The sequence below is a fragment of the Triturus cristatus genome, chromosome 2_2 (genome assembly GCF_964204655.1).
Source record: "Triturus cristatus chromosome 2_2, aTriCri1.1, whole genome shotgun sequence".
Taxonomy (NCBI): Eukaryota; Metazoa; Chordata; class Amphibia; order Caudata; family Salamandridae; genus Triturus; species Triturus cristatus.
This window is the reverse complement of record NC_140582.1, coordinates 306,889,603-306,913,539: the sequence shown is the minus strand read 5'-3', so window position 1 is coordinate 306,913,539 and position 23,937 is coordinate 306,889,603. Positions and strand designations below refer to the sequence as shown.

General features: G+C 42.3%; 1 protein-coding gene across 1 annotated transcript in view; it reads left to right on the top strand.

Moving 5' to 3' along the window:
- LOC146862164 (thioredoxin-like) overlaps nt 1-23,937 on the top strand; it is a 108,615-nt gene that overhangs the window by 31,773 nt on the left and 52,905 nt on the right. Inside the window, exon 3 of the mRNA XM_085643229.1 lies at nt 14,695-14,754. Coding sequence (XP_085499355.1) covers nt 14,695-14,754 — 60 coding nt within the window. The remainder of the gene's footprint in view (nt 1-14,694; nt 14,755-23,937) is intronic.

Here is a 23,937-nt window from a genome sequence, read left to right as displayed (position 1 = left end):
CGCGCGGCCATCTTTGTCCGCGGCATGGCTCCGCCCCCATCCCAAAATTTAATTTCATACCCACCAACAACACTCACCTATCAGCGAGTCAGAATCCTAAGACTGCCCCTTCATAAAATGGGCTGCAACAATGCAACTCAACTTAGATATCCACGGTTCCTGAATGTGCACAGACTCTGAATTTGGCAATGCAGAAACACCATAATTCCTCCAGATTGATCATAAACTAAATAGTCAACTTTCTTGTATCCGCCCCATAGAACTCATATGTGGCATGAATGTCCAATGCAGCACCTTGCCAGTCAATAAAAGATAGAAAATTTAGAATTTCAATAGCAGGGCAGAAAAAAATCATCATTTTGTGAAAGGCACAGAGGCTAGGATTATGCCAACCTTCTAGTATTAATGCCTTGCAGCCGATTAATCCAAAGCAACATTCCAGGATACTTCAAAATAAATATTCAGAATCTCCATAAAACAATAGAACACACAGCCATATTCCTTCTTGTATTCTGACAGCTATAAAGTATAGTTTGCTCTTCTAAACCTAACGGCATAACAGCCAAGATTCAAACATCCTCTTAAAAGACTTACTTCATAATCCTTTTCCTTGTACGCGTCCAACATTTACGGGAATGTCAGGTAGAAATGTGTGAGACATAAACAATAAAAAGATGGGTGGAATAATATTAGCCTTCAAGACTTTTCACAAAATTAACATTTTCTTTCCCACCTTGCTGTGGGAATTCTGAATCTGATAGCAAGGCACGGGGATAATATGCATTTTCAAAGCCTCGCCATAAAAATCCAATTGCACTAACCTCTGTTTTAAAACAAAACATTTTTTAATACTGGTTCACCTGATCAATCTGCTGAACCAATAATATCTTGTGAACCTCCAACCACCATGAATGCTCTTGAAGCTGTTTCTCCTTTGACTGAATATTCTCCAAAGACAGATACATCCACCATAGCTTAACTCCTCACTGCTCTCAACCATCTAATTAAAGAGGGTGAAGAAACAGATTTGAAAGACGCTCTAAATGAAATTTACGATTATTTTCTGCCTTTCTCAAATCCTTTGTCCTCCTGTCATACTCATGCAAACAATCTACAACACACAACTTCTCATTCTCCAGACACAATGGATAAAATATGCTGGTTGACATTGGCTTAATTTGTCTCTGCAAATATTAGTACACTTCCTCAGGCTGAAGACACAGTGCTGTCACAACTAGCGCTCTCATACCATTCAAGACAACACCAAGTACAATAACATCACTAGCTTCACAAACAGTTTTTTCAGGGTCAAATATTAATTAATGTCCCATCTATTGATCAAACACAATGCCATATTCACATCCAATAGAAATTATATTTCGGCAGTGGAGCCCCACAGACAGTCATTCCACAAGGACATGATCCGGTGAAATATCTACTCAATACAAATTCACTGCATCAATACTCTAATAGTCCTCTTTGAAACAGCTCAGCTAAGAAATTCATAACCTGTGCTTATGTCATTGAAACAGGATCTTTCCTTTGTTTCACACGCCAATGAACCCATTTATTCAGTACAAATGTATATGCTTTGTTGTCCCTGGAGTCCATGATCTCTAAATAAGATCTGCAGCCCCAATTGGCCTAGCATAGCACTCACAAAGATCCCCTAAAATCTTCCATGTCAACAGTTGAAAATGTCCCTGCAGCACCAAATCATGAAACTAGCATTTCTATCACCACTGGAAACCATGCCTGTGACCTGTAAAATGAAAATGTTAAAACCAATCTCCCGGATTCTCTTGACCCTAACCAACACTCATGAAATCATTAAAAATGGAGTGAAAGTTTATGGCTTCAGTCCCTTCCAATCCTTTGCAAAAGCTTTAACCCCCAAGACCACTGGATCTGGTCACCGATGAATAAACAATGATGTAACTGGATAATCAGTCTGTTTACAAATAGGCCTACACTAAAAGGATCAAAATATACTGAACCTGCATAATGAACTCCTTGTCTAGCCTCCAGTCTCCTCAAATCCTAATCACTGTAATTTTGATCAGTCCTGACAATACGCTGAGGCTGCAGAAGTATACCTCTTTCTAAGCAATAATGCCTGAACTACTATGCTATTTCTGCTAAACCTCTGGTTCATGCACGTCCCAACTTGTTTACGTAACTCACTGTTGAGACATTACCCAATCTAATACCGTGCACACACCCTGCCTTTGGACAAACCCTTTCCAGAGAAAGTTTGATTAGTAGTTCTAAACAATTTATATGCAGCTTTTTTAATGACTGCTTCGTAGAATTAGAGGAATTTACCAACTTTGTGTTACTCTTTTAATGTGGAGATCCGGCCAAATTCCACCTATCGTTGCAAGGCCAAGTTTCTTTCCCATTTGAGCATTGTGATGACAACTGGAACTGCGCAAGTGTTGGAAAGTGGGTTATTAGTAGTGGCAAATGTATATTTGCCACTGGCAATAAGGCCACTAACTCCCATGCTCAACCCTTGGTAGCTTGGCTGTGAGCAGGCAGGCTTAACTTCAAAGACAGGTATGAAAAGCATTTAAAACACCAGTTCAGTAAATAATTAAGACACAGCTCACATTGAAAATCCAACATCAATTTATAAAAATAGGAAATATTTTTATCTATAAAATGACCCTAAAACTAAAAACATCAAAATGTAGGGAACCGGAGATATTCATTTTTAAAGATTTAGCACTATATAGCATATAGAACCCTATAGCGCCGATTGGGACATCTAGTCACACTAGACTGGGGCAAAGTCAAAGTTTCAGGCCGACCATAATGAAACCCTGCTCGGCTACCCCTTGCGGTAGGTCTCGATCATAGTTTTTACCTTTGACTTAGAAACATTTCTGGAGCTTTTCTTCCCAGGGTTCCTCAAAGCTCTCAGCCAGTCCGGATTCTGTGAGGGTTCGCCGGCTTGCCTTGCGATAAGCTCCTAGTCAAACTTGTGAAAGTCCGGCCTCCGGAGCTTTCCAGCGGGAAAAACCAGGAATCCAGGCTGGCTCGCGGTTTTAAAAGTGGACAGCTTGGCTCTCGCAGTTGGTCCCGGTCACTTTTCCTACGTTTGGACTTTGAAACTTTTATGGAGCTTTTCTTCATGGGTGCTTCGATGCTCTTCACCAAGCTGACTTGGGTTTCAGCTTATTCCCGGTCAAACTCTGGAAGTCGAACCTCCGGAGCTTTTGAGCTGGACTAACCTGGATGGTGGCAGGCAGGCTCACCAGCTTGGCTAGCCAGTTCGAGTCTGCCCACTCATGGAGATTTTTTCCAAAGTTGCTCCGAACTTCTCCAAACTTCTGGAAGTCCAACTGAAGTTCCCAAAAAGGTCCCAAAGTGTCCAAAACATACTCCAAGGGTCTGGATGCTCCAAGCTGGTCCTTGAAAGTTTGGGACTTCAGTTCCCATAATACACTTGGATAAAACCCTTACAAATCCATTGGTAGAACCCCAGGATGTGGATTCCTGCTAGTGATGTTCCAGGTGAGCTCTGTTAACCTATTACTTACAGGAAGTCCACTGTTTAGCCCTTCTGAAGCAAGTTAGATCCACAGGGCTGTAGTTCAGATTGTGTAGCAGACACAATCTTCATAGTATAGGGCGTGGTTGGTGCCAATCAAACTCCTCAGCATGGACTCTTCTTCGCTCTCAAGTTTCAAGCAACATATCTAAGAGACAGGCTCTACCCCTCTCAGATACGTATTCCAAGTTCTCTGGGCCAAGCAGGGAGGCACTCTTGTCCAATGAGGTGCAGGGCAACACACCAGGGTATGACCACATCCTGCAAAGTGTGGCACTATTTTCTCCCATAGAGCACCATTTCTCCAAAATTCATCATGGCTGATTTTGCAGCAGGGAGAGAAGAGCTGGCTAAACACCCACCCAGGATGTTTAATCTTCATAGTCTCTCCCCCTTGCCTCTGTCCATTCCTTCCTTAATCCCACCATCTGGCTGGGTTTAAAGACTGGCTTATTTTGCCTGTCTCCCCCTTCCATTGAGGAATATGTTTTACGACCCCTCCCCCTGCTCTGACATTCCGATGTAGCAGAACCCTGCCCTCACAGAAGAGCTGTCTAACCCCAGGGGCCACCTTTTCGGGGAACTTCTTAGAAGTGAGTTCGGTTAGGGGCCCCACAATGGTCCCATAATTTTGAACAAACCTTGCATAATACCCTGTCAGTCCAAGGAATGCCCTAACCTGAGTCTCAGTAGCAGGAGCTGTTCAATCAAAAATAGTTTGACTCTTGGCCTGGAGAGGCTGCATATAACATCCAACTTCCAGATGGCCAAGGTACACCACAGAACTCTGCCCTATTTGGCACTTACTTGTCTTAATAGTAAGGCCTGCCTGCTGCATGACCTGAATCACCACCCTTAAGTTGCTTAAGTGATTCCTCCTGGTAGAACTGTATACAGCTATATCATCCAGATAAGCTGCAATGAACTGCTCTAACCCAGACAAGACCCTGTTCAACAACCTTTGGAAGGTGGCATGTGCATTCTTTATGCCAAAGGGCATTACCTTGCATTGATAATGTCTCTCTGGTGTGGAGAATGCCAACCTCTCCTTTGCACCAGCAGTGAGGGCAATCTTCCAATAACCTGAAGTCAAATCAAAAGTACTCAGGTACTTAGCAGCCCCTAACCTGTCAATGAGCACATCAGCTCTAGGTATAGGGTAAGCATTAGTCTTTCTGACTGCATTCAATCCTCTGTAGTCCACACAGAACCTTAATTCCTTGGGCCCCCTTCAGGGAATTAGGTTTAGGCATCAGCACCACTGGACTGACCCATGGACTTTAAGACGCTTCAATTACCCCCAATTCCAGAATCAAAGCTACCTCAGCCTTAATGCTTGCTCTTACATGGTCAGACAACCTGTACAGCTTATGTGTGACAGGTAGGCTGTCACTAGTGTCAATATGGTCCACACATCACGCAGTGATGCCTGGAGTCAAAGGAAACAGACCAGCAAACTGCTCCAGCACCTGCTTACAGTCTCTGTGCTGCTGGTCTTTCAACTTGGGAGAGAGTGCCACCCCCTCTACTGGCCCATCTTGCACATTAGTGATTAGGAGGTCTGGTACTGACTCAGTTTTCTCCTCCATCACACATCAGTGACCAGTAACATGGTCATATCTGCACTGTCATGGTGGAGTTTCAATCTAAGACAAAAAGATCCGAGATCGTGGATCAGTGAACCCAGTTAGTAGGGAAACGGGGGGGAGGGTCAACTCAATTAGTCAACACACCACAATTCAAAGAAAAGGAAATACTTTTCTTGAGTCCCCTCACTCACCCAAGGTTTCCCCTAGGTGACATGCTTCATCATTGGGGCCATCCCAAGCATCTACTGCTTGGGGCATGCTGCGACTTGCGACAGTTACGTAGGAGCACTGAATAGTAAAGACTATGTGTAGTGCAGTGAGGAGGGAGTGGTGTGGATTGATTAAAAATTACCTAGCTAGTGAGTGTAGGATACGTTTATTCTTGCTCCTAGCTGATAAAGGATAAAAAGGGGTTTAATAAAAGGGAGGAATTAGGTAATTATGTGCTAATAGTCCCTAATATTCAAAGTCAACATGTTTTGAGGTTATTCCCTAAACCTCTTCTTCAGGACCGCATGGGGACCAGACCCATGTGTACCACTCCGTGCACAACCTGTAATAAAGTGATGAAATAAGGAATAATAATAGTAATAATAAACGCGCACCTCAGTGTCAGCGTAAACAATTTACATACGGTTACACTGAACACGTAGTATTTAGTAGTTAAGCAAAAATAGCCTCATGGTCTGCCAGGGTGGAGGAGCCTGAATAACCGTCCCTCACTGCACTACACATAGTCTTTACTATTCAGTGCTCCTACGTAACTGTCGCAAGTCGCAGCACGTCCCAAGCAGTAGATGCTTGGGATGGCCCCAATGATGAAGCATGTCACCTAGGGGAAACCTTGGGTGAGTGAGGGGACTCAAGAAAAGTATTTCCTTTTCTTTGAGTTGTGGTGCGTTGACTCATTGAGTTGACCCCCCCCCCATTTCCCTACTAACTAGGTTCACTGATCCACGATCTCGGATCTTTTTGTCTTACATGTACCTAGGAGGACGAACCTAGTTATATCCTCCTCTCCCCCCTTTTTGTTTTGGAGTTTCAATCTATTCACATGCAGGACCCTATGAGGGTTCCTGGGGGTGCCAAGGTCAACCAAATAGGTAAGTCCAACCTTCTTTTCAAAGATTGGATAGGACCCACTCCACTTCTCATGGAGGGCCATGGGAACCACAGGCTCCAACACCCACACCAATTGTACTGGAGTATACTCACAGTAGCCTTCTGATCATACCAGTGCTTCATGAGCTCCTGGCTGGCCTCCAGTTTCCTGTTTGCCTTGTACATGTACACTTCCATTCCTGATCTCAGGCCTAGCACATAATCAAGCCCATTGTCCTTTGCTTCTTTAAGAGGTTTCTCTAAAGACTCTCTCAGCACCCCTCACAGGATGTCCAAACAGCATCTCAAAGGGACTGAATCCAACCCCTTTCTGTGGCACCTCCCTGTAGACAAACAGTAGGCATGGGATGAGAACATACCATCTACTCCTGAGTTTCTCTGACAACCCATTTATCATGCCCTTCAGGGTCTTGTTGAACCTCTCAACTAGACCATCTGTTTGTGGATGATAGGGGGTGGTGAACTTGTAGTTGACACCACACTCATACCACATAGAACTCAGATAGCTGTACAGAACATGCGTGCCCCTATCTGACACTACCTCTTTCAGACAACCAACTCTGGTGAACACACCAAACAGTGCTTTAGCTACTGCAGGAGCATCAATGGTTCTAAGAGGTATTGCCTCAGGCTATCTAGTGGCATGGTCCACTACCAACAAGTTTTATCTATTCCCTGATGCAGTAGCTGGGTCCAAGGGACCTACAATGTCCATCCCCACCCTTTCAAAGGGAACTCCAACCACTTGCAGTGGAATTAGAGGAGCCTTTGTCTTGCCCCCTGCCTTGCCACTGGCATGACACATGACACAGGAGCTGCAAAATTCCTTTACCCTTTCACGCTTATGGGGCCAGTAGAAATGGTTCACCAACCGGTTCCATGTATGTGTCTTTACCAAATGTCCTGTCAAGGGGATATCATGACCCAAAGTCTGGATTAACTCTCTGTACTTCTGGGGCACCACCAACCTCAGGGTGGCCCCCTCCTTGAGGTTTCTGGCCTCAGTATAAAGCAGTCCATCGTCCCTGTAGATTCTGTCAAACCACTGTCATCCCCCTCTTCCTGCTTAGAGGCAATCTGCTTCAAGCTCTCAAGGGTAGGACAGTCTCTCTGTCCCTGACCCACCTGCTCCTGTTAGTTCTGTCAAATCTGACAGCTTTGGCAGGGATGGAATCCCTCCTTCAGAGGCCAGATCCTCCCCATCAGGGTTCGATTCTTCCTGCACCTCTAGAGTTCCCCAGGCTGGTTTATCAAGTCCAGTACCCTTGTCCTTGGATGCTTGGCCCTTTGTTCCAGGGTCCAAGTGTCCAGCCTTTCCCTTTCCAATAGTCTGTGACCTAGACACAGGACATATCCACTCAGGGAGCTTCAATATTTTCATATGGAGTCCTCTCTCCACCTCTGACCACTCAGAGGCTTCAAGATCGTTGCCCAGTAAACACTGGACTGGGAGCACCTTAGGCACAGCTACCTTCATAGGCTCAGTCACACCTTCCCATTCCAAATACACCACAGCCATAGGATGGAGTTTGTTAGTGCTGTCTGCATAGGTAACCTGTTGAAACTCACCCGGTAGCAGCCTCTTCTGAGGCACCAGTTGGTCCAGGACCATAGTTATACTAGTCCCTGTGTCTCTGATATCCTCTACCTCAGTCTCATTCACTGTAGGCCCCTGCCTGTACTTGTCCATGTCCCCACCCAGGGACACGAAGGTTGCTTCTATCACCTGCCTACCCCTCTTTGGGGCTCCACTCTCCACCCCACACTTACACTGGCAATCGCTGGGGAGGGCCCCTTAGGGGAGAGCTTCTTGGTGCAGACAGCACCTCCTTGTTTGTGCCCTGGCTGGTTACAGTCAAAGCACTTACCCACCTTTGAGGGATCAAAGAACCTACCACTCTTTCCCAGATACTCCCTCCCTTTGAATTTAGGTTGCCTCAGGCCTCCCCTCCTTGTTCAGGTTTTTGTGAGTCTTTGGAGGACTCCTTAGGTTTTTGACCTTCTTTCCCCTGGGCTTTCCCCTGGGGAGGGACCTGTCCTCCTTTCTTCTGGTCAGCTCCCTTGTGCTGAGTGGAAACCCGGGTTCTCAACCACTCATCAGCTTCTTTGACTAGGTCTCTAGGAATAGACAGCTTTGAGTCCACTAGGTACTGGTGTAACTTCTCTTCAGCACAATGAGTCAAAAATATGCTCTTTCAAATACAAATTATACAATTCCTCATATGTGTCAACATTGTTACATCCACCCTTCCGGTGCTTTCTGTCACATGTCCAAATAGTCTAACCATGATTTTGAACACACTTTCTGGATGTCTCTAAACTTCACCCTGTACTGTTCTGGGGTTAAACCAAATTTCTCAACTAAGCATTGTCTCATGTGAGTATAGGACTTCGCCTCCTCTGCCTGCAGAGTCAGGAACCTATCCCTTCCAGTCACTGTAATCAGTTCCCACAAGAGTGAACCCCAATGCTTGGGGCGGACGCCCCACAGCTCAAGTGCCCTCTCAAATGTAGTCAGCCTTTTTTCAATGTCATCCACCTCTATGTACCTCAGTCCTATACCCTTGGGAAGTTTGTGATCAAATCCACTACCCTGGAAACCTCGAAATCTTCATAATTTTGACTGCCACCAACTCTTTTTGCAGCCTCTTCCATTTCCCATTTCTTTTCAGCCAATTTCAGTTTCCACTGTTCCAAAGCTATCAAAGCTTGTTGGGCCTCAAGCTGTCTCTCTGCAAGGGACAGTGGTAGTCCCTGAGTAGGGGACACTGCCCTCCTGCTTCCCTCTGGAATCATATGGCTAATACTTGAAAAAATGGAAGCGGTACCATCCCCCCCTCCTGGGTGAGGCTGGAGGGAACACCCTTCATCCCCTCTTGAATCTCCTCAGCTGCCCCAGCCCAGGCCTTAAGGGACTTATGCAGCCCTGCCTTCCCAGCCCTCTAAGCCTACACTGTACCCTAAGATCAGCCATCCTGAACTGGTACAGTTTAGCTAGGCAAACAGACTTAGAACAATTTGGAAAAATCAAAACAATGGATTAAAAACTATTTTAGTCCATATTCCAAAAATCTAAATCAAAAGTTTTGTATTAAGACAATTTAGAGGATTTTTTAAATCTTAATTCACTTTACCGAAAGGTGTACTTTTTAAACACAGGTCCTCATCCACACCGCCGAAGACCAAATTTCGGAAAGTGAGTTATTAGCAGTGGCAAATGTATATGTGCCACTGGCATTAAGGGCACTAACACATTGTAGGGCTCAGTAAAGGTCTTAGAAAATTATTCCCATGTTCAACCCTTGGTAGCGTGGCGGAGAGCAGGCAGGATTAACTTCAAAAACAGGTTTGTGAAGCATTTTAAAACACCAATTCAGTGAATAATTAAGACACAACTCACACTAAACATCCAACACCAATTTATAAAATTAGGAAATATTTGGATCTTTAAAATGACATCAAAACAAAGAATATCCAGAACCGGATATATGAATTTATAAAGATTTAGCACTATATAGCACATAGAAACCTATAGCACCTATTGGGGCATCTGGTCGCACTAGACCGGGTCAAAGAAAAAGTTTCAGGTCGAATAACCCTCGCATTAGACCGCGGTCAAAGTTTTTACCTTCTGACTTAGAAGCTTTTCTTCCTGGGGTCCCTCGAAGCTCTCAGCCAGTCCGGATTCGGTGAGGGTTCGCCGGCTTGCCTTGCAATGACCTCCCGGTCAAACTTGTGGAAGTCCAACCTCCGGAGCTTTCCAGCGGGACAAACCAGGGATCCAGGCCAGCACGCGGTTGAAGGTGGGTGGCTTGGCGTTCGCGGTTGGACCCGGTCACCTTTCCTACGTTTGGACTTAGAAACTTTTATGGAGCCTTTTCTTCAGGGGTCCCATGATGCTCTTCACCAGGCTGGCTTCAGTGAGGGTTTGACGGCATGGGTTTTGGCTTACTGCCAGTCAAACTCTGGAAGTCGGAGCTCTTCAGCCAGACGAACCTGGATGGTAAGCAAGCTCACGGTTGAGGGTTGTTGGCTTGGTTAGCCAGGTCGATTCGGTCTGCTTATGGAGCTTTTTCCCTAAGATTCTCCAAATTTCTCTAAACTTCCGGAACTTCTTCCTGAAGTTCCACAAAGGGTCCCAAAGTGTCCAAAACTTACTCCAAGGGTCTGGAAGCTCCAGGAAGGTCCTTGAAAGTTTGGGACTTCAGTTCCCACAATCCACTTAGCCAAAAACCTTACAACACCACTGGTAGCACTCCAGGCTGAGGAGTCTTGGTGGTGATGTTCTATGTGAGCTGTCGCTTGCAGGAAGTGCACTCTTTAGTCCTTTTGAAGCAAATTAGGTCCACAGGGCTGTAGTTCAGGTTGTGCAGCAGGTGCAATCTTCAGAGTGCATGGCCTGGTTGGTGCCAATCAAACTCCTCAGCATGGACCCTTCTTTTCTCTTAAATTTCAAGCAGCAGATCTGAGAGGCACTGCACCTCTCAGATACTTATTCCAAGTTCCCTGGGTCAAGCAGGAGGGCACTCCTGTCCAATGAGGTGCTGGGCAACACCCAGAGTACGACCTCATCTTCCAAAGTGTGGCACTATTTTCTCCCAGAGAGCACCCTTTATCCAAAGTTCATCATGGCTGATTTTCCGGCTGGGAGAGAAGAGCTGGCTAAACACACCCACTGGATGGTTAATCTCCATAGTCACTACCCCTTGCTTCTGCTCATTCCTTCCTTAATCCCACCATCTGGCTGGATTCAAAGAGGAGAGGTGTAAGTTGAAACTGACTTATTTTGCCTGTCTCCTCCTTCCATTGAAGTATATGTCTTAAAATCCCTCCCCCTGCTCTGCCATTCCTATGTAGCAGAACCCTACACTCCCAGAAATGTTGTTTAACGCCAGGGGCTATTTCTTGCCTTATCAAAGGGGCCTGGCTAATCCATTTAACCCTGACCAATCAGGACAGACCACTGGTAGGCTAAATTATGGCTTACAGACAAGAAAGTCTTATAACTTCTTGTCTGTACACTTTAGGAGAAATTCAATACCATATTGTTGGATGTATCAATACCATTCTAAGAAGTATTTGAATGGCATTTTTATGATTCTCCTAGTGGGAATTATTAGTTAATAACTTCTTGCCATGTTAACTTATTCTGGCAGGGGATTTTCAATAGGAAAAATTATTTGGGCCATTTTTTCCAATACCAGGGTTTATACATCATCTTTTATAATGGCCCTGCCTACATCTTCAGGAGCCCACACCCCTGTGATATCTAGGGTAGACATTAGGGGTTCATAATATTGCAGTGCCTCACTCCACAGTGCTCCTAGCACAAAAGTCGATTTTTTGAAGTACTTTATCACAATGTAGGGAGTGGAAGGTGCAATTTCACTAAGCCCAGGGCATATAAAACTTCTTTTAGAAGGATTCTCCTTATAAATACCTGACCGCCCACACCTGGGACGGTGGACAGTCAAAATATCGAGTTTTTTATTTCGACCTACATTAATATCGAGTTTTAAATATCGTAGGGACAGAATATCGACATCAAGAATATCGACGACCAGAATATCGAAATGAAGGTAAGAAATATCGTTTTTGTTAATATCGAAGTTAGTAATATCGATTGCAAAAATATCGATGTTAATAATATCGATGTTTATATTAGTGTTATGTATTTTAGAATATATTTTATATGTAGGTGTTCTATATTTTTTGTTAAGTATTGTACTTTTAAAAAAAATATATGTAACATTTTTAAAAGTTAATAATGTTTTTTTAAGTAAATTATGCGTTTTAGTACCGTAGCAGGTTGTGGTTTATAGGGGAATAGGGTGGAAAGTAATTTAATTATATTAAATAAAATAATAATGTTTAGGAATTATTAATTATTTTTAACTAAATGTTGCGTTTTAGTTTTGTAGCGGGTTGTGGGTGTATAGGGGACTAGGGTGGGAAGTATTTTAATTGTGATTATGTAATTATTTATTTTTATTTATTGGCATTGATAATTAATTTATTGGTAATTAATTATTAATTGGTAATTAATTTTTATTAATTGATTAATTGATAATTATATTAATTGTATTAATTTATTATTGGAACGGGTTGTAGGTTTATAGGGGAATAGCGTGGGAAGTAATTTAGTTGTAATTAAGTAATTATTCATTTTATTTTTGGGTATTGATAAGTAATTTATTGTTAATTAATTATTAATTGGTAATGAATTTTTATTCATTATTATTTATTGGTATCGATAATTAATTTATTGCTAATTAATTATTAATTGGTGATTAATTTTTATGAATTATTATTTACTGGTATTGATAAATAATTTATTGTTAATTAATTATAAAAACATTATTTATTTACAAAAATTGTTTCATTTTTAAGTATGTTATGTTTAACCCCTATGCTATCTAACACTTTCCCTACTGTTGCACCCTCTGGAGTGGGAATAGTAATTTGTATCCCTACACTATCCAACACATTCCCTACTGTTGCACTCTTTGGAGTGGGAATAGTAATATTTACCCCTATGCTATCCAACACTTTCCCTACTGTTGCACTCACTGGAATGAGAATAGTGATTTTTACCCCTACACTATCCAACACTTTCCCTACTGTTGCACTCACTGGAGTGGGAATAGTCATTTTTACCCCTACACTATCCAACACTTTCCCTACTGTTGCACTCACTGGAGTGGGAATAGTCATTTTTACCCCTACACTATCCAACACTTTCCCTACTGTTGCACTCTTTGGAGTGGGAATAGTAATATTTACCCCTACGCTATCCAACACTTTCCCTACTGTTGCATTCACTGGAATGAGAATAGTAATTTTTACCCCTACGCTATCCAACACTTTCCCTACTGTTGCACTCACTGGAGTGGGAATAGTCATTTTTACCCCTACACTATCCAACACTTTTCCTACTGTTGCACTCACTAGATTGGGAATAGCCATTTTTACCCCTACACTATCCAACACTTTCCCTATTGTTGCACTCTCTGGAGTGGGAATAGTCATTTTTACCTCTACGCTATCCAACACTTTCCCTACTGTTGCACTCTCTGGAGTAAGTATATATATTATATTTTATATGTATATGTTTAATTTATTTTAACATTATATATATTAGTTATTATTTTTAATTTTAAAAATATATTTTTAACTGTTTTGTCAATTATATGTATTATTCACTTATTTTACCTTATTTTTTTAACATTTAAAAATAACAATATTTTTGACAACGATATTTATGACATCGATATTTTTTTCCCGATATTTTTGTACTTACCATGATGTAGATAGGATGTTGATATTCTTAACTTCGGTATTTGTGTCCCGATATTTTTGTATATCGATATGCTGTCTGTCGATATGCTGTCCGTGATTCCCTGCGACACCTAGGGGAGACCCTGGGGGTACCTAATATGCCCAAACATTGTAGCTTATCAATTTGTAAGTGCCCCAAACACCAAAGTCGAGTTTGGACACAATTTGCATTTTAAAAGCAGTCCTGCAACACAGGACGGTTTTTAAACTGACCTCAGGCTCCAGCAGTGCACACATGCAAGTTTAGAAAGAGCTGCTGGCCTCTAAACTGCCATGCCACTTAAAGATAGTTTCAATCCCCCTGCCCTATTATGTACTAGCGCCCTATAGGGGAGGTAATGCCAATCATAGGGGTACCCGAACCCACAGTGTACCCTGGTGTATGTAGGTGTTTTCACTGTATTCTAAGTGTCTCCTCCAGCATAGCACTGACCCTGGGCCTAGTTAGGCAGAGCCCAGAGTCAGTCAGAGTCTTTCACCACCAGTACCAGTCAGCAAAAACGTTGGGGGGGTGCCCAGGGCACATGATCACCTTGCAACAGCAAGTCTCCAGCAAACAAGTTGGCATGTGATATTTGGAGTCCCCTCGCATGATTTCCAGATGTTAGGAAGTCTTCTGGCACCATTTGCTAACATGAGCGGTTGCTGTCACAGGAGCTGCTTTTCGAGTAGATTATGAGCAGGAGCAGACTAGATAAATCAATGTGGCCACACGCTTGTGCACCACGTGGTGCCGTTCTCCCTGATTTTTCAGTGCAGATCATACCACCGGTGCTAAATTTCACCTCAAGGTGCATTTTCTCTCCCATTCGTGGAGTTCCACAGAATATCGCTGAGTTTTTATGTAACTCCACATAATTCCGCAGAGTGAAATTCCATGAGTTTCGCCCAGTTCTAATTTAGACCCAAGGGTTATGTTATATAGCTTGATTTAGCTATATGTCAATGATGGTGTGTAAAATAGGACCCTCAAATAACAGGATGAAGGTGCAATAATTGCATGATGCCTGTCTAGATTGACTTGTTTTTAAAACACTTTAAACATTTTGCACTGTTAACTTTAATTCTTAAATTATATTTATCTCATAGGAGTTGGCACAACGCTATTACAATGTGAAATTCGCCACAATTGACATTAACGAAGTACAGGTGAGTGTGTCTTTAAATACAAATATATTGTATTGTTAATTTGCTTGGGCTAAATAACTGCAAAAACATGTCTTGCCAATTAGTTATGGATGCTACATTGCCACTTTAGTCCATGTACTTGGGATTCAGTTTGATTTTTTTACACATTTCGGCATTTTGCATTGGCTCAGTTCTTTTATCAACACTGTACATAAGTAAGTGACACTAGAGAAGAAGACTATCTATTAAATGGTTCAGTATTTACTCAGGTATCAAGTCTTGACATTTGTGCCTTTTTTGTACTAATAAATGTCCCTATTGTGTTGCTAAAATGTAATGAGTTCTTATTAAAATATCCAAGATAACCTGATAGGAGGAGCAGCAGCTCTGCTACTGTTTTTTTGTTTCCTTGGTGGTGACTTCTTGCTTCTCTAGTCTTTCCGTCTCCAAGTCTCATTGCAGCCTTCCCTTTTGAGGTGCAGCTATGATTCTAAGCATTTGATTATATGATTGCATTTGAAGATGGCGTGTCTCCTGGAGACTCCTATCCGGATGAGTGTGCTGTCTATTCTTACATGAAGGAGGAAGCAATCACCTGGAGTTTAACAATGTGGAGAAAGGATGTAGCCTTACGGCCAGACCGGTTGACCACAAAGCTGCGGAACCGGGTTCGAGTCTCGGCAACGACGCTCAACATCTTGTGATTCTGGGCAAATCACTTAAACTCCCCTTGTCTAACAAAAAAGAATGTGTCCATCTGTAACGAAACTGGTGCTCATGTAAAGCGCTCTAATACCCGATGCCTTGGGTCTAGTTCACGCTATATAAAATTCCAAAAATGTTTTGCTCCTATCTCCTGGCTTCCTCTCTAATCTGTGCTTCTACCCTGGGGTGACTACTTCCATCCAAGCTTAGTGGTAAAGGTTTTTACATCCATCTTTGTACTCGAAACTATGATTTGTTGTTATGCTTGAAGGCCATTTCCTTGTTCTTCCATGGTCTGCTCATTCATTGTTAGTTAATTTCCCAATACCTGTGTTGCTGCAACAGCTCTTGTGTTCCTGCTACTTGTTCTTTGCCTTATAGTTTGTCTGTCCCTGTTCCTTATCTGATGCTGTGGTTTGCTTTGTCGTGTATCTAGAGTCCCTTGTTCAGTATGCATGGTATCAACCCTGTTCCTTTTCGGAGTGTAGATACCTTTGCCTTGTATTTCAGAGTTCCTTGTTCTCATTCCTTATTTCGGTTGCATATCTACCATTCTAGTTTCACCCGTTTGTTTTGCTTTCCCAATTACTTCTGTCTGCTCTTTCTGTACTCTTCCTTGCTTCCTCCTTTCCATATTTGTTAGAAGCCAGTCCACCCTCTTGTGATCCCTTTTCTGTAGTCTGTTCTCCTTGCTCCATTCCCCTGTTCCTCTCCTGCATTTGTGTTTGAACATTTAGCTACTATTACTGGAGATTGCTAGTGAGTTATGAGGCTGGGTGTCTCAGACACAGAGCTGCACTTAGTCCTCTTATTCCATAAGAAGGCTCATGTGTATCTCCTATGACTGTGTGAGGATTACTGCTCCTTGCTTTGTAGTGTGTTCTTTGTGTTGTTTGCAGATTCTATTCAAAGGAGCATACAAAATGCAATTTATGGTGGCTAGACCCTCTTTATGAGTGGCTCAGTAAATTGCAATCCCTGAACAAACATCTGCTTGCACAGAGATCACATTTGCAAGTGTTGCAATAGTTATCACAACCTGTACCTACGGGATGTAATGAAGATTACGCCTCTTGTTAAATTGTTACACTTGTCACATTTTAGAGGGGAAACTATCTAGTATAGCACCAAACTGCATGTTATGCCCCATTTTGGGAGCAAACTTGTAACTTCTACAGCATGATGCCTGCCTAGTATTGTCTTCTACAGGCATTACACTGTTCAAGTCCTGTCTTCAAATCCCAGTCACTTCAAACCTGCTACTGTCTTCAGCTCCTGTGCTGTACTTCTTCTTCCAGGGTTTCAGATGTTCCCTCCTAGCTGTTAACTCCCTTCTTCCGAATGCCCTTGTCCATGCAGAGAACAAGCTCCCCGTTAGTCATTCAAGTCCCAGACTCAGAAGGGGTGGTGAGAGAGTCCATGCTTTCCTATTTGATTTCCTATTATTCTAGTCAAATACATCTTTAGTCAGATATTTCATAATTAAACCATAAATAAAAACACAATACAACATTTCTCAGACATTATAAATAAAAGTTAAAAACTCAGTGTTAAAAACAACATAATAACATCAATTTAAAACCCCAAGGATTCATAAATCATCAGTTCCAGGTGCTTTAAACTTTTCCTTATACATAGTGCTTGTAGGAAATAACTAACAACCACACAACAGACCAACAAATCATCCAAGTTAGTAAGAACACAAAGTGTAGCTTTATGAGTAGTGATACCCTTTCATATAACTACAGGTTATAAAAGCGGTCTTCTGAGATTAATGTAAAATAACCAAAACAATCTAACATGCATAGTGGATTGCAGCGATATCCAATCACAGGGGCATGAGATTATATCGTTGTTCCAATGTCTAATCTGTGGAAATGCCACCAGGTGATGTACTAAACCTAGGTAAAAATGTGTAGGTATGTACCTATGATTTGGATTCGGGACATTAAGCTGATAGGACTACCTACCAGTCAAATGTTTAATCAATAGAGGAGCCTTGGACAAAGCTCTCCGGGACCTTAATCATGCTCTTTCTTGCTCTCTGATATCAGTGATCCTAGCCTTTAGAGAAGTGTGTTATCAACGATGGGCTTGAGAATAAATATGGACCATTCATCTCATTTAAGAGTTTTTTTATGTTGTATCACTAAAGGATCCACAGAACGTGATCCAAGTCTAGACAGTCTGTTATGATGTTGCTTGTAAAGGAGGCCTCTGATTTGATTCACACCGCATGCCAGAGAAGAACTGGCATGATATACATAGCATCCTCAATATGCTAAATACCTAGGTCCTTAAGGATGGCTAGTAACAAGGACAATTGTAGGAGGTTGAGGAGATGTCCGAGAAATGTATTCCCTTGCCTTTGGATGATCAAGTTTGAGCCACAACCCCATAGACTCACCTTGTATAGGGTCCCACGTAGGCACTTACTTCTGTGTATTGCCAGAATTTCCCTTATTAGTTTGGAACCCAACTTAGTAGCAAATCTGAAAATCCTCTCTGGTGTTCTAACCAGATTAAAGGTAACAGACTTCCTGTGTTTCTCCCTAGTGCCTGAATCTATGAAAAGAATACCCAAGTATGAAAAGGCCGATGTTCTCATAATGGGAAAATCATTTATAAAATGGGAACAAATCTTAAGGGATCTCTTCCTGCTGATTATAGTATAAATTTACTTCAAATTCACCTTTAGGGCCAACCTCTCCATGTATGTTGTGCTGGCGTTGATCAAGGGATGTAATCCATGTGACGTCTGTGACAAGAGAACAGTGTCATCTGCATATAACAGTATGAGTACCTTTCTAGAGCCGACTCTTGGGGAATCAGACTTAAGTTCCTGCAGTTCGTCATTCACCCCATTGATATAGAGGCAAAATAAAAGGTGCCAATACACACCCCTGCCTTACTCTCCTCTTTATCCCAAAGGACAGTGTGCATTCTCTGTATCGAACCTTTGCCATTACATTCAAGTACATCCCAGAGAGCATTATAGCTAGATTCTCTGGGGCTACTATTATTTTCATGATGTGCCATAACTTCTTGCGATTGACCAGGTCAAAAACACTACTCAGATCCATAAAACACAGATGGAGACATCTTCAGTGGTTCAGTGCTTGTTCAACCATTACCAGTCCCTTTCTAAACCCATACTTCTATTTTGTTAGCATAAAGTGTTCCTGTGTGCAAATCTGGAGCCTCTCTAAAATGACCTTTTCCATTAGCTTAGCCGATTATTCCAAGAGGAAAATAAGGTGACAATATGATGGGTTGCCTTTGTTACCCTTCTGACTAATTGGGAAGGTGGTTGTCTCTGACTAAGCAGGGGGGAGAAACCATGCTCCTGCCGAGCTGAATACCATGAAAAGGATAGGTGTCCATCGGTTAATAAGGGTTTTGTATAAATACACCAGGATGCCATCCAAGCCAGTGGCCTTCCTTTAACTGCTTTTATCTAAGGTCAATATAACTTCCTTCAATGTAAAAGTGGAGCTGCAATGAAAATGTAATTGGTCATTGTCGGAAGAGAGTGTTCCTCCTTTTAAAGGGTTGATGAAAGTAGTGAAATTACCAATCCAATCTAAAGAAGAGGACACATTATCAGTTAGAAAATTCCCAGTCATGGTTTTGCAGAACAGAGATACGTCATTAGTTTCGGTTGCTAACAACAAGTTACCCCCAGCTTCTTCCTGGAGTTGTTCTCTCCTAATAGTTACAAGTTGCTTGTACCGTAATCTTAAACTATGGATCGCTACACTATTTCTAGGTTTAGAGCGTGAAACAAGTTTTAGGTTTTTAAGGGTGATTTACATGCCTTATCAAGCCAGTCCTTATTTATTGGTGTGTCCTGGCTTTTTTAGATCGAGATCAATGGCTTCCAAGATGTTAATGTGTACTTGCTTTATATTTGCTGGATCTGTAGTATGATCGAGACAGGCCACAATATCTTTCATGCAAGTTCTTATTAGAGATGTATTAAAATTGTTGGGATCGACTTCTGACCATTTCAATCTAATCCCCTTTGGTTCCATTTTATGAACTTCCTTGGTAGTAATCCGTTGACAAATGGGAGCCTGTATTATAGGATCAATGGATTATGATCGCTCATGTAATTGTTCTGAACCCGTAATTTGGAAATTTCGATTACAATGTCATAAACCTATAATATGGTTGATCGTTGACCCATCACCCCTCCTAATAAATGTGGGCAATAAATAATTACAGCTTTGTGCTATGAGGGTCAAATTATATTTGGGCAGCAGGGTATTCAAGGATTCACCATAAGGATTAGGCAAGAAGTGGATTTGACCATCTTCCTCTGCATCAACAACTCCCCACACTTCTTTGGTAGGATAAATGCATGTAGTGATATTGAAGTCCACTGCCCAGATTACAAACTGAGCCTTTGTCACATGACTTAAAAGTTGTCTAGAAAGTTATACAGCACTAAAACCATCTCAAATCATGTATTGTAGAATGTATTGTTATAAACGTTTATAATAAAAATATTAGGAGATACTCTCTCGACTAGTAGAACGAATTGTACAAGGGGGAACCTGTAAAGGACTTAGAAATTATCATGGGAGCTGGAGTGGACACTAAAACAACAAGACCACATTTTGACCTCTATGCTGACGATGGGGTAGCAGGAGTGGTCACCGAGACAAAATCCTTTATAAAAAATTGGTTCTGTGGGCTGTTTCCTGGATATAAATAAGCTGTGTTGGTACTATATGTGTCTTCCAATCTATCGTAGATGTCTTACCAGCTATCTGTAAAAACCAAAGGAAATGATGGACGGAGTGTTGAACATTGCAAGCACTCACCCCCAGTCAACTGATCTGGGTTTAATCCATCACCGTTCTTTAGCCCACTCTGCCACCCCAGTTCAGACATGGCCATATGCAAATCAGTCTGACCCTGTGCCTCATGGGAACAGTCCAGCCCGAACTGCCAAGCCATGTCTTCCCTGGACCGGAAACAAGCTTCCTAGGACCGGTTTCTGGCATTTCAGCCGTCTTCAGCCAGGCTTGCTTGAATCCAGTGGCAAAGTGAGCAAGGGACTCATGTCTGAGCATACCCTGCCAACTTATGGCGAACAAAGCAAAAACCAAAGGAAATGATGGACGGAGTGTTGAACATTGCAAGCACTCATCCCTAGTCAACTGATCTGGGTTTAATCCATCACCGTTCTTTAGCCCACTCTGCCACCCCAGTTCAGACATGGCCATATGCAAATCAGTCTGACCCTGTGCCTCATGGGAACAGTCCAGCCCGAACTGCCAAGCCATGTCTTCCCTGGACCGGGAACAAGCTTCCTAGGACCGGTTTCTGGCATTTCAGCCGTCTTCAGCCAGGCTTGCTTGAATCCAGTGGCAAAGTGAGCAAGGGACTCACGTCTGAGCATACCCTGCCAACTTATGGCGAACAAAGCAAAAACCACATTCCATATAATGGTGACTTCACTAATTAACCTGTTTTATAATGTGCATGTTTCTACATCTAGGCAAGACCTTTTCCCTATATCTTGATCTATGATAATGTATGAACGTACATCCTCACCATTGGATGACCGATTGATACCATTATTGTGAGTCAATCGATATCGCCCATGGATTCTAAAGGTGATTCTCTTGTGCTCACCCCCTACAAAACCAGTGGTTGAATTGGTAACCCTTTAGGTGGGAGGTTAACTTGATTCTTAACAAGTTCTGCAAGTTTCTGAAAAGAAACCCAAGGGCACTGCTTCGATTTTTACCATTGGTGAGAAATTGTACAAGTGGGTAGTAGAAAATCCTGTAAACAAGTAATTGACAAAGCGGGAGCAAAGAAAATTGATAACAATACAATCTCTCTGGAAAGATTTCCTAGATCTATTTGCCCACTTTACTCACCTCACTATAACTATTTAATTATGTAAAACCTGCATCGACCCAACCCTTTGAGATAACCAATGAATAGACTTGTCCTCTAAATCCAGACAAGACCTGGCTGAGTTAATAGAAAGGAGCACCTTTTAATATTATGACATAGAGTTGTTGCCGGAGGTAAGTGAGGCACATCCTGTGGGCATAATGGAGGGATGTTGACGGGTCCGGGAAAAATCTTATCACGACCCTATGAAGAGCTTGCTGCTAAATTGGTGCCTAAACATAGGTTATTAGACACACCACTGTTTGAAGCCGAGTGTGTGTTACGGCACTTAGACAATAAAGTGACATTTTATTGTAAATGCCTTTGTCATGAGTTATCGTCTTTCATTTTAGCTTTCTGTGACAGAGTCTCCTAAATTCATCAGTTTCCTTGTCATGTGCTGGACAACTGTTTGTGGAAGTAACCAATTTAGACTTGTTAAGGTCCTCCAAATTTTTGAACAACGACTCAAAATCCTCTAGTTTGCTCCTTATGAGATTAAATGGCAATTTCACATGTTGTTCTAGGGAATCAAACTCATCCATCATAAGCTTTACAAGTGGGTCGAGGTCAGTGCCCCGGGATTCAGTGTGGGTTAATGTGGCTTGAATGTGTCTGGAAGGTGCCCCTTGATTTTCCTTTGCTAAATGAGGAGTTTTTATTTGTACGGTCTTGGCTTGCGATCTCTTCTTTTTGGTGGGTGGGAGAACATTTTGCTTGAGATGGAGAAGTCGTAAAAGCTCTCAATGAGGAATTTAGAACACAGGGTTAGGCCTGTCAGCCTTACGGTTGTCTTTCCTCAAACCTTTTGCCTTACTCCTCCATAATTTTCAAATCTTGTTTGTTGGCTTCAACTTTTTTCATTCTAGTATCCTGTTTTTGCTGACTTTGTTTTTGCTGGCTTTTGTACTGGGCATACTTTATCACTGTTTACCAGTGCTAAAGTGTTCACTCCCTAAAAACATAGTGACATTTGCTTATACCCAGGGCCACTGGAATTATGCGATATTGCGGCCACTGCAATTGTCGCATAATTAAAGATTTGCCACATTTGACATATAATCCATCATCTGCTGCATAATCTGCAGATTTTAACAAAATCATTTTTTGTTTCTAGCGCAAACAAGTCAAAAGTAAAAAAAAACGCAGCAACACGTGTTGCTGTGCAGTGGAAGGCCTTTTGTAAAGGTTGATTGGTCACCTTTCTGTTGCTTATTGGTATATTTGGGTATTAAAATGGTACTAATGAGGTGCACCCAAAGCCCAGACAGTGTAAAAATACAATACAATGAAGCAATACTATCAGAAAATGAGCCGCATTACCTTGCATAATTTACCTTTTCTTGCTGCATAATTTACTCAACCCTAGCGCATAATTTGGCCCTCCCCTGCATAATTGCAGAGACCCTGCTTATACCCAATTGGCATCTTTAATTTACTTTTAAGACCCTCGTAAAGGGTTACTACATGTACCTAGGGCTGTAAATGAAATACTACTTATTGGCCTGCAGCACTTATTGTGTCACCCACTTAAATAGCCTCACAAATGTGTCTCGGGCCTGACATTGCAACTTGTGTTTGCAGTTTTAAACTGCCATTTTGACCTGGCAAAGAACACCTCTTGCCAGGCCTATACCTTCTTTTTTAATACAGATAAGTCACCCCTAGGGTAGGCCAAACAGAGTGCAGAGGGCATGGTGTAGTGTATTTAAAAATTAGAACATGTACTTTTAAGTTTTGCATGTCCTGGTAGTGAAAAACTCCCAAATGTGTTTTTCAAAACTGTAAGTCCTACCTCTCTCATAGGATAACATTAAGTTACCCTATTAAATTTAATAACTGAAAACTGTCAATTAGGATCAGGTAGACAGGTTGAGTTTGATATCTAACGAATAGTAATTAAAAGCCCTATTTAATGGTAAAGCCTGATATTTAATCATAATTCTGAAAATGCCACATTTAGAAAGTTGACATTTTCTTGTCCTAACCATTTGGTGCCTGCAGCCTGGTCCTGGCTCAAATGACTAGGTGTAGCTGGCCCACAGTAAAACAAAAGGAAGATAGGCACTGGCAGGCTTAGCATCTCTGAGTTAAGTAGGGGGAGGAGCTGTCATTTAACACGCTAGCACATCACAAAGGGTTTGCCTGAGCCCTCTCACAAAGGATTTGTCACTAGTCTTTTGTGATGGAGGAAAGGGATGCCTGACACCTCGTGGGGGGTTTAAATCCTCTGGAAGCTTCTCCCCCTTCAAAGAAGGCACCAGGTATAAATATTGGACCTCAGACACCAAATCTTCAGTACATGTCTGAACCTGTGGAAGACTGCCAGGAAGAAGAACTGCTGTGCTACTGGAAAGACATCCACTCTGCTGGACTGATGCCCTGCTGGGCTGCTGCCCTGCCGGATTGCTGCTGAACATGGCCTGCCATTCCATCTGTGGATGTAGCAGAACCAATGCGTCTCCCCTGCTGTGCTTCACAACCCCCCAGCAGAACCAGCATATTACCTCTGCTGCATGAACTTCCCCAACTCCACATCGCCCATCACAGCTTCCCTTAACTACCACTGCATGACGCATCTCC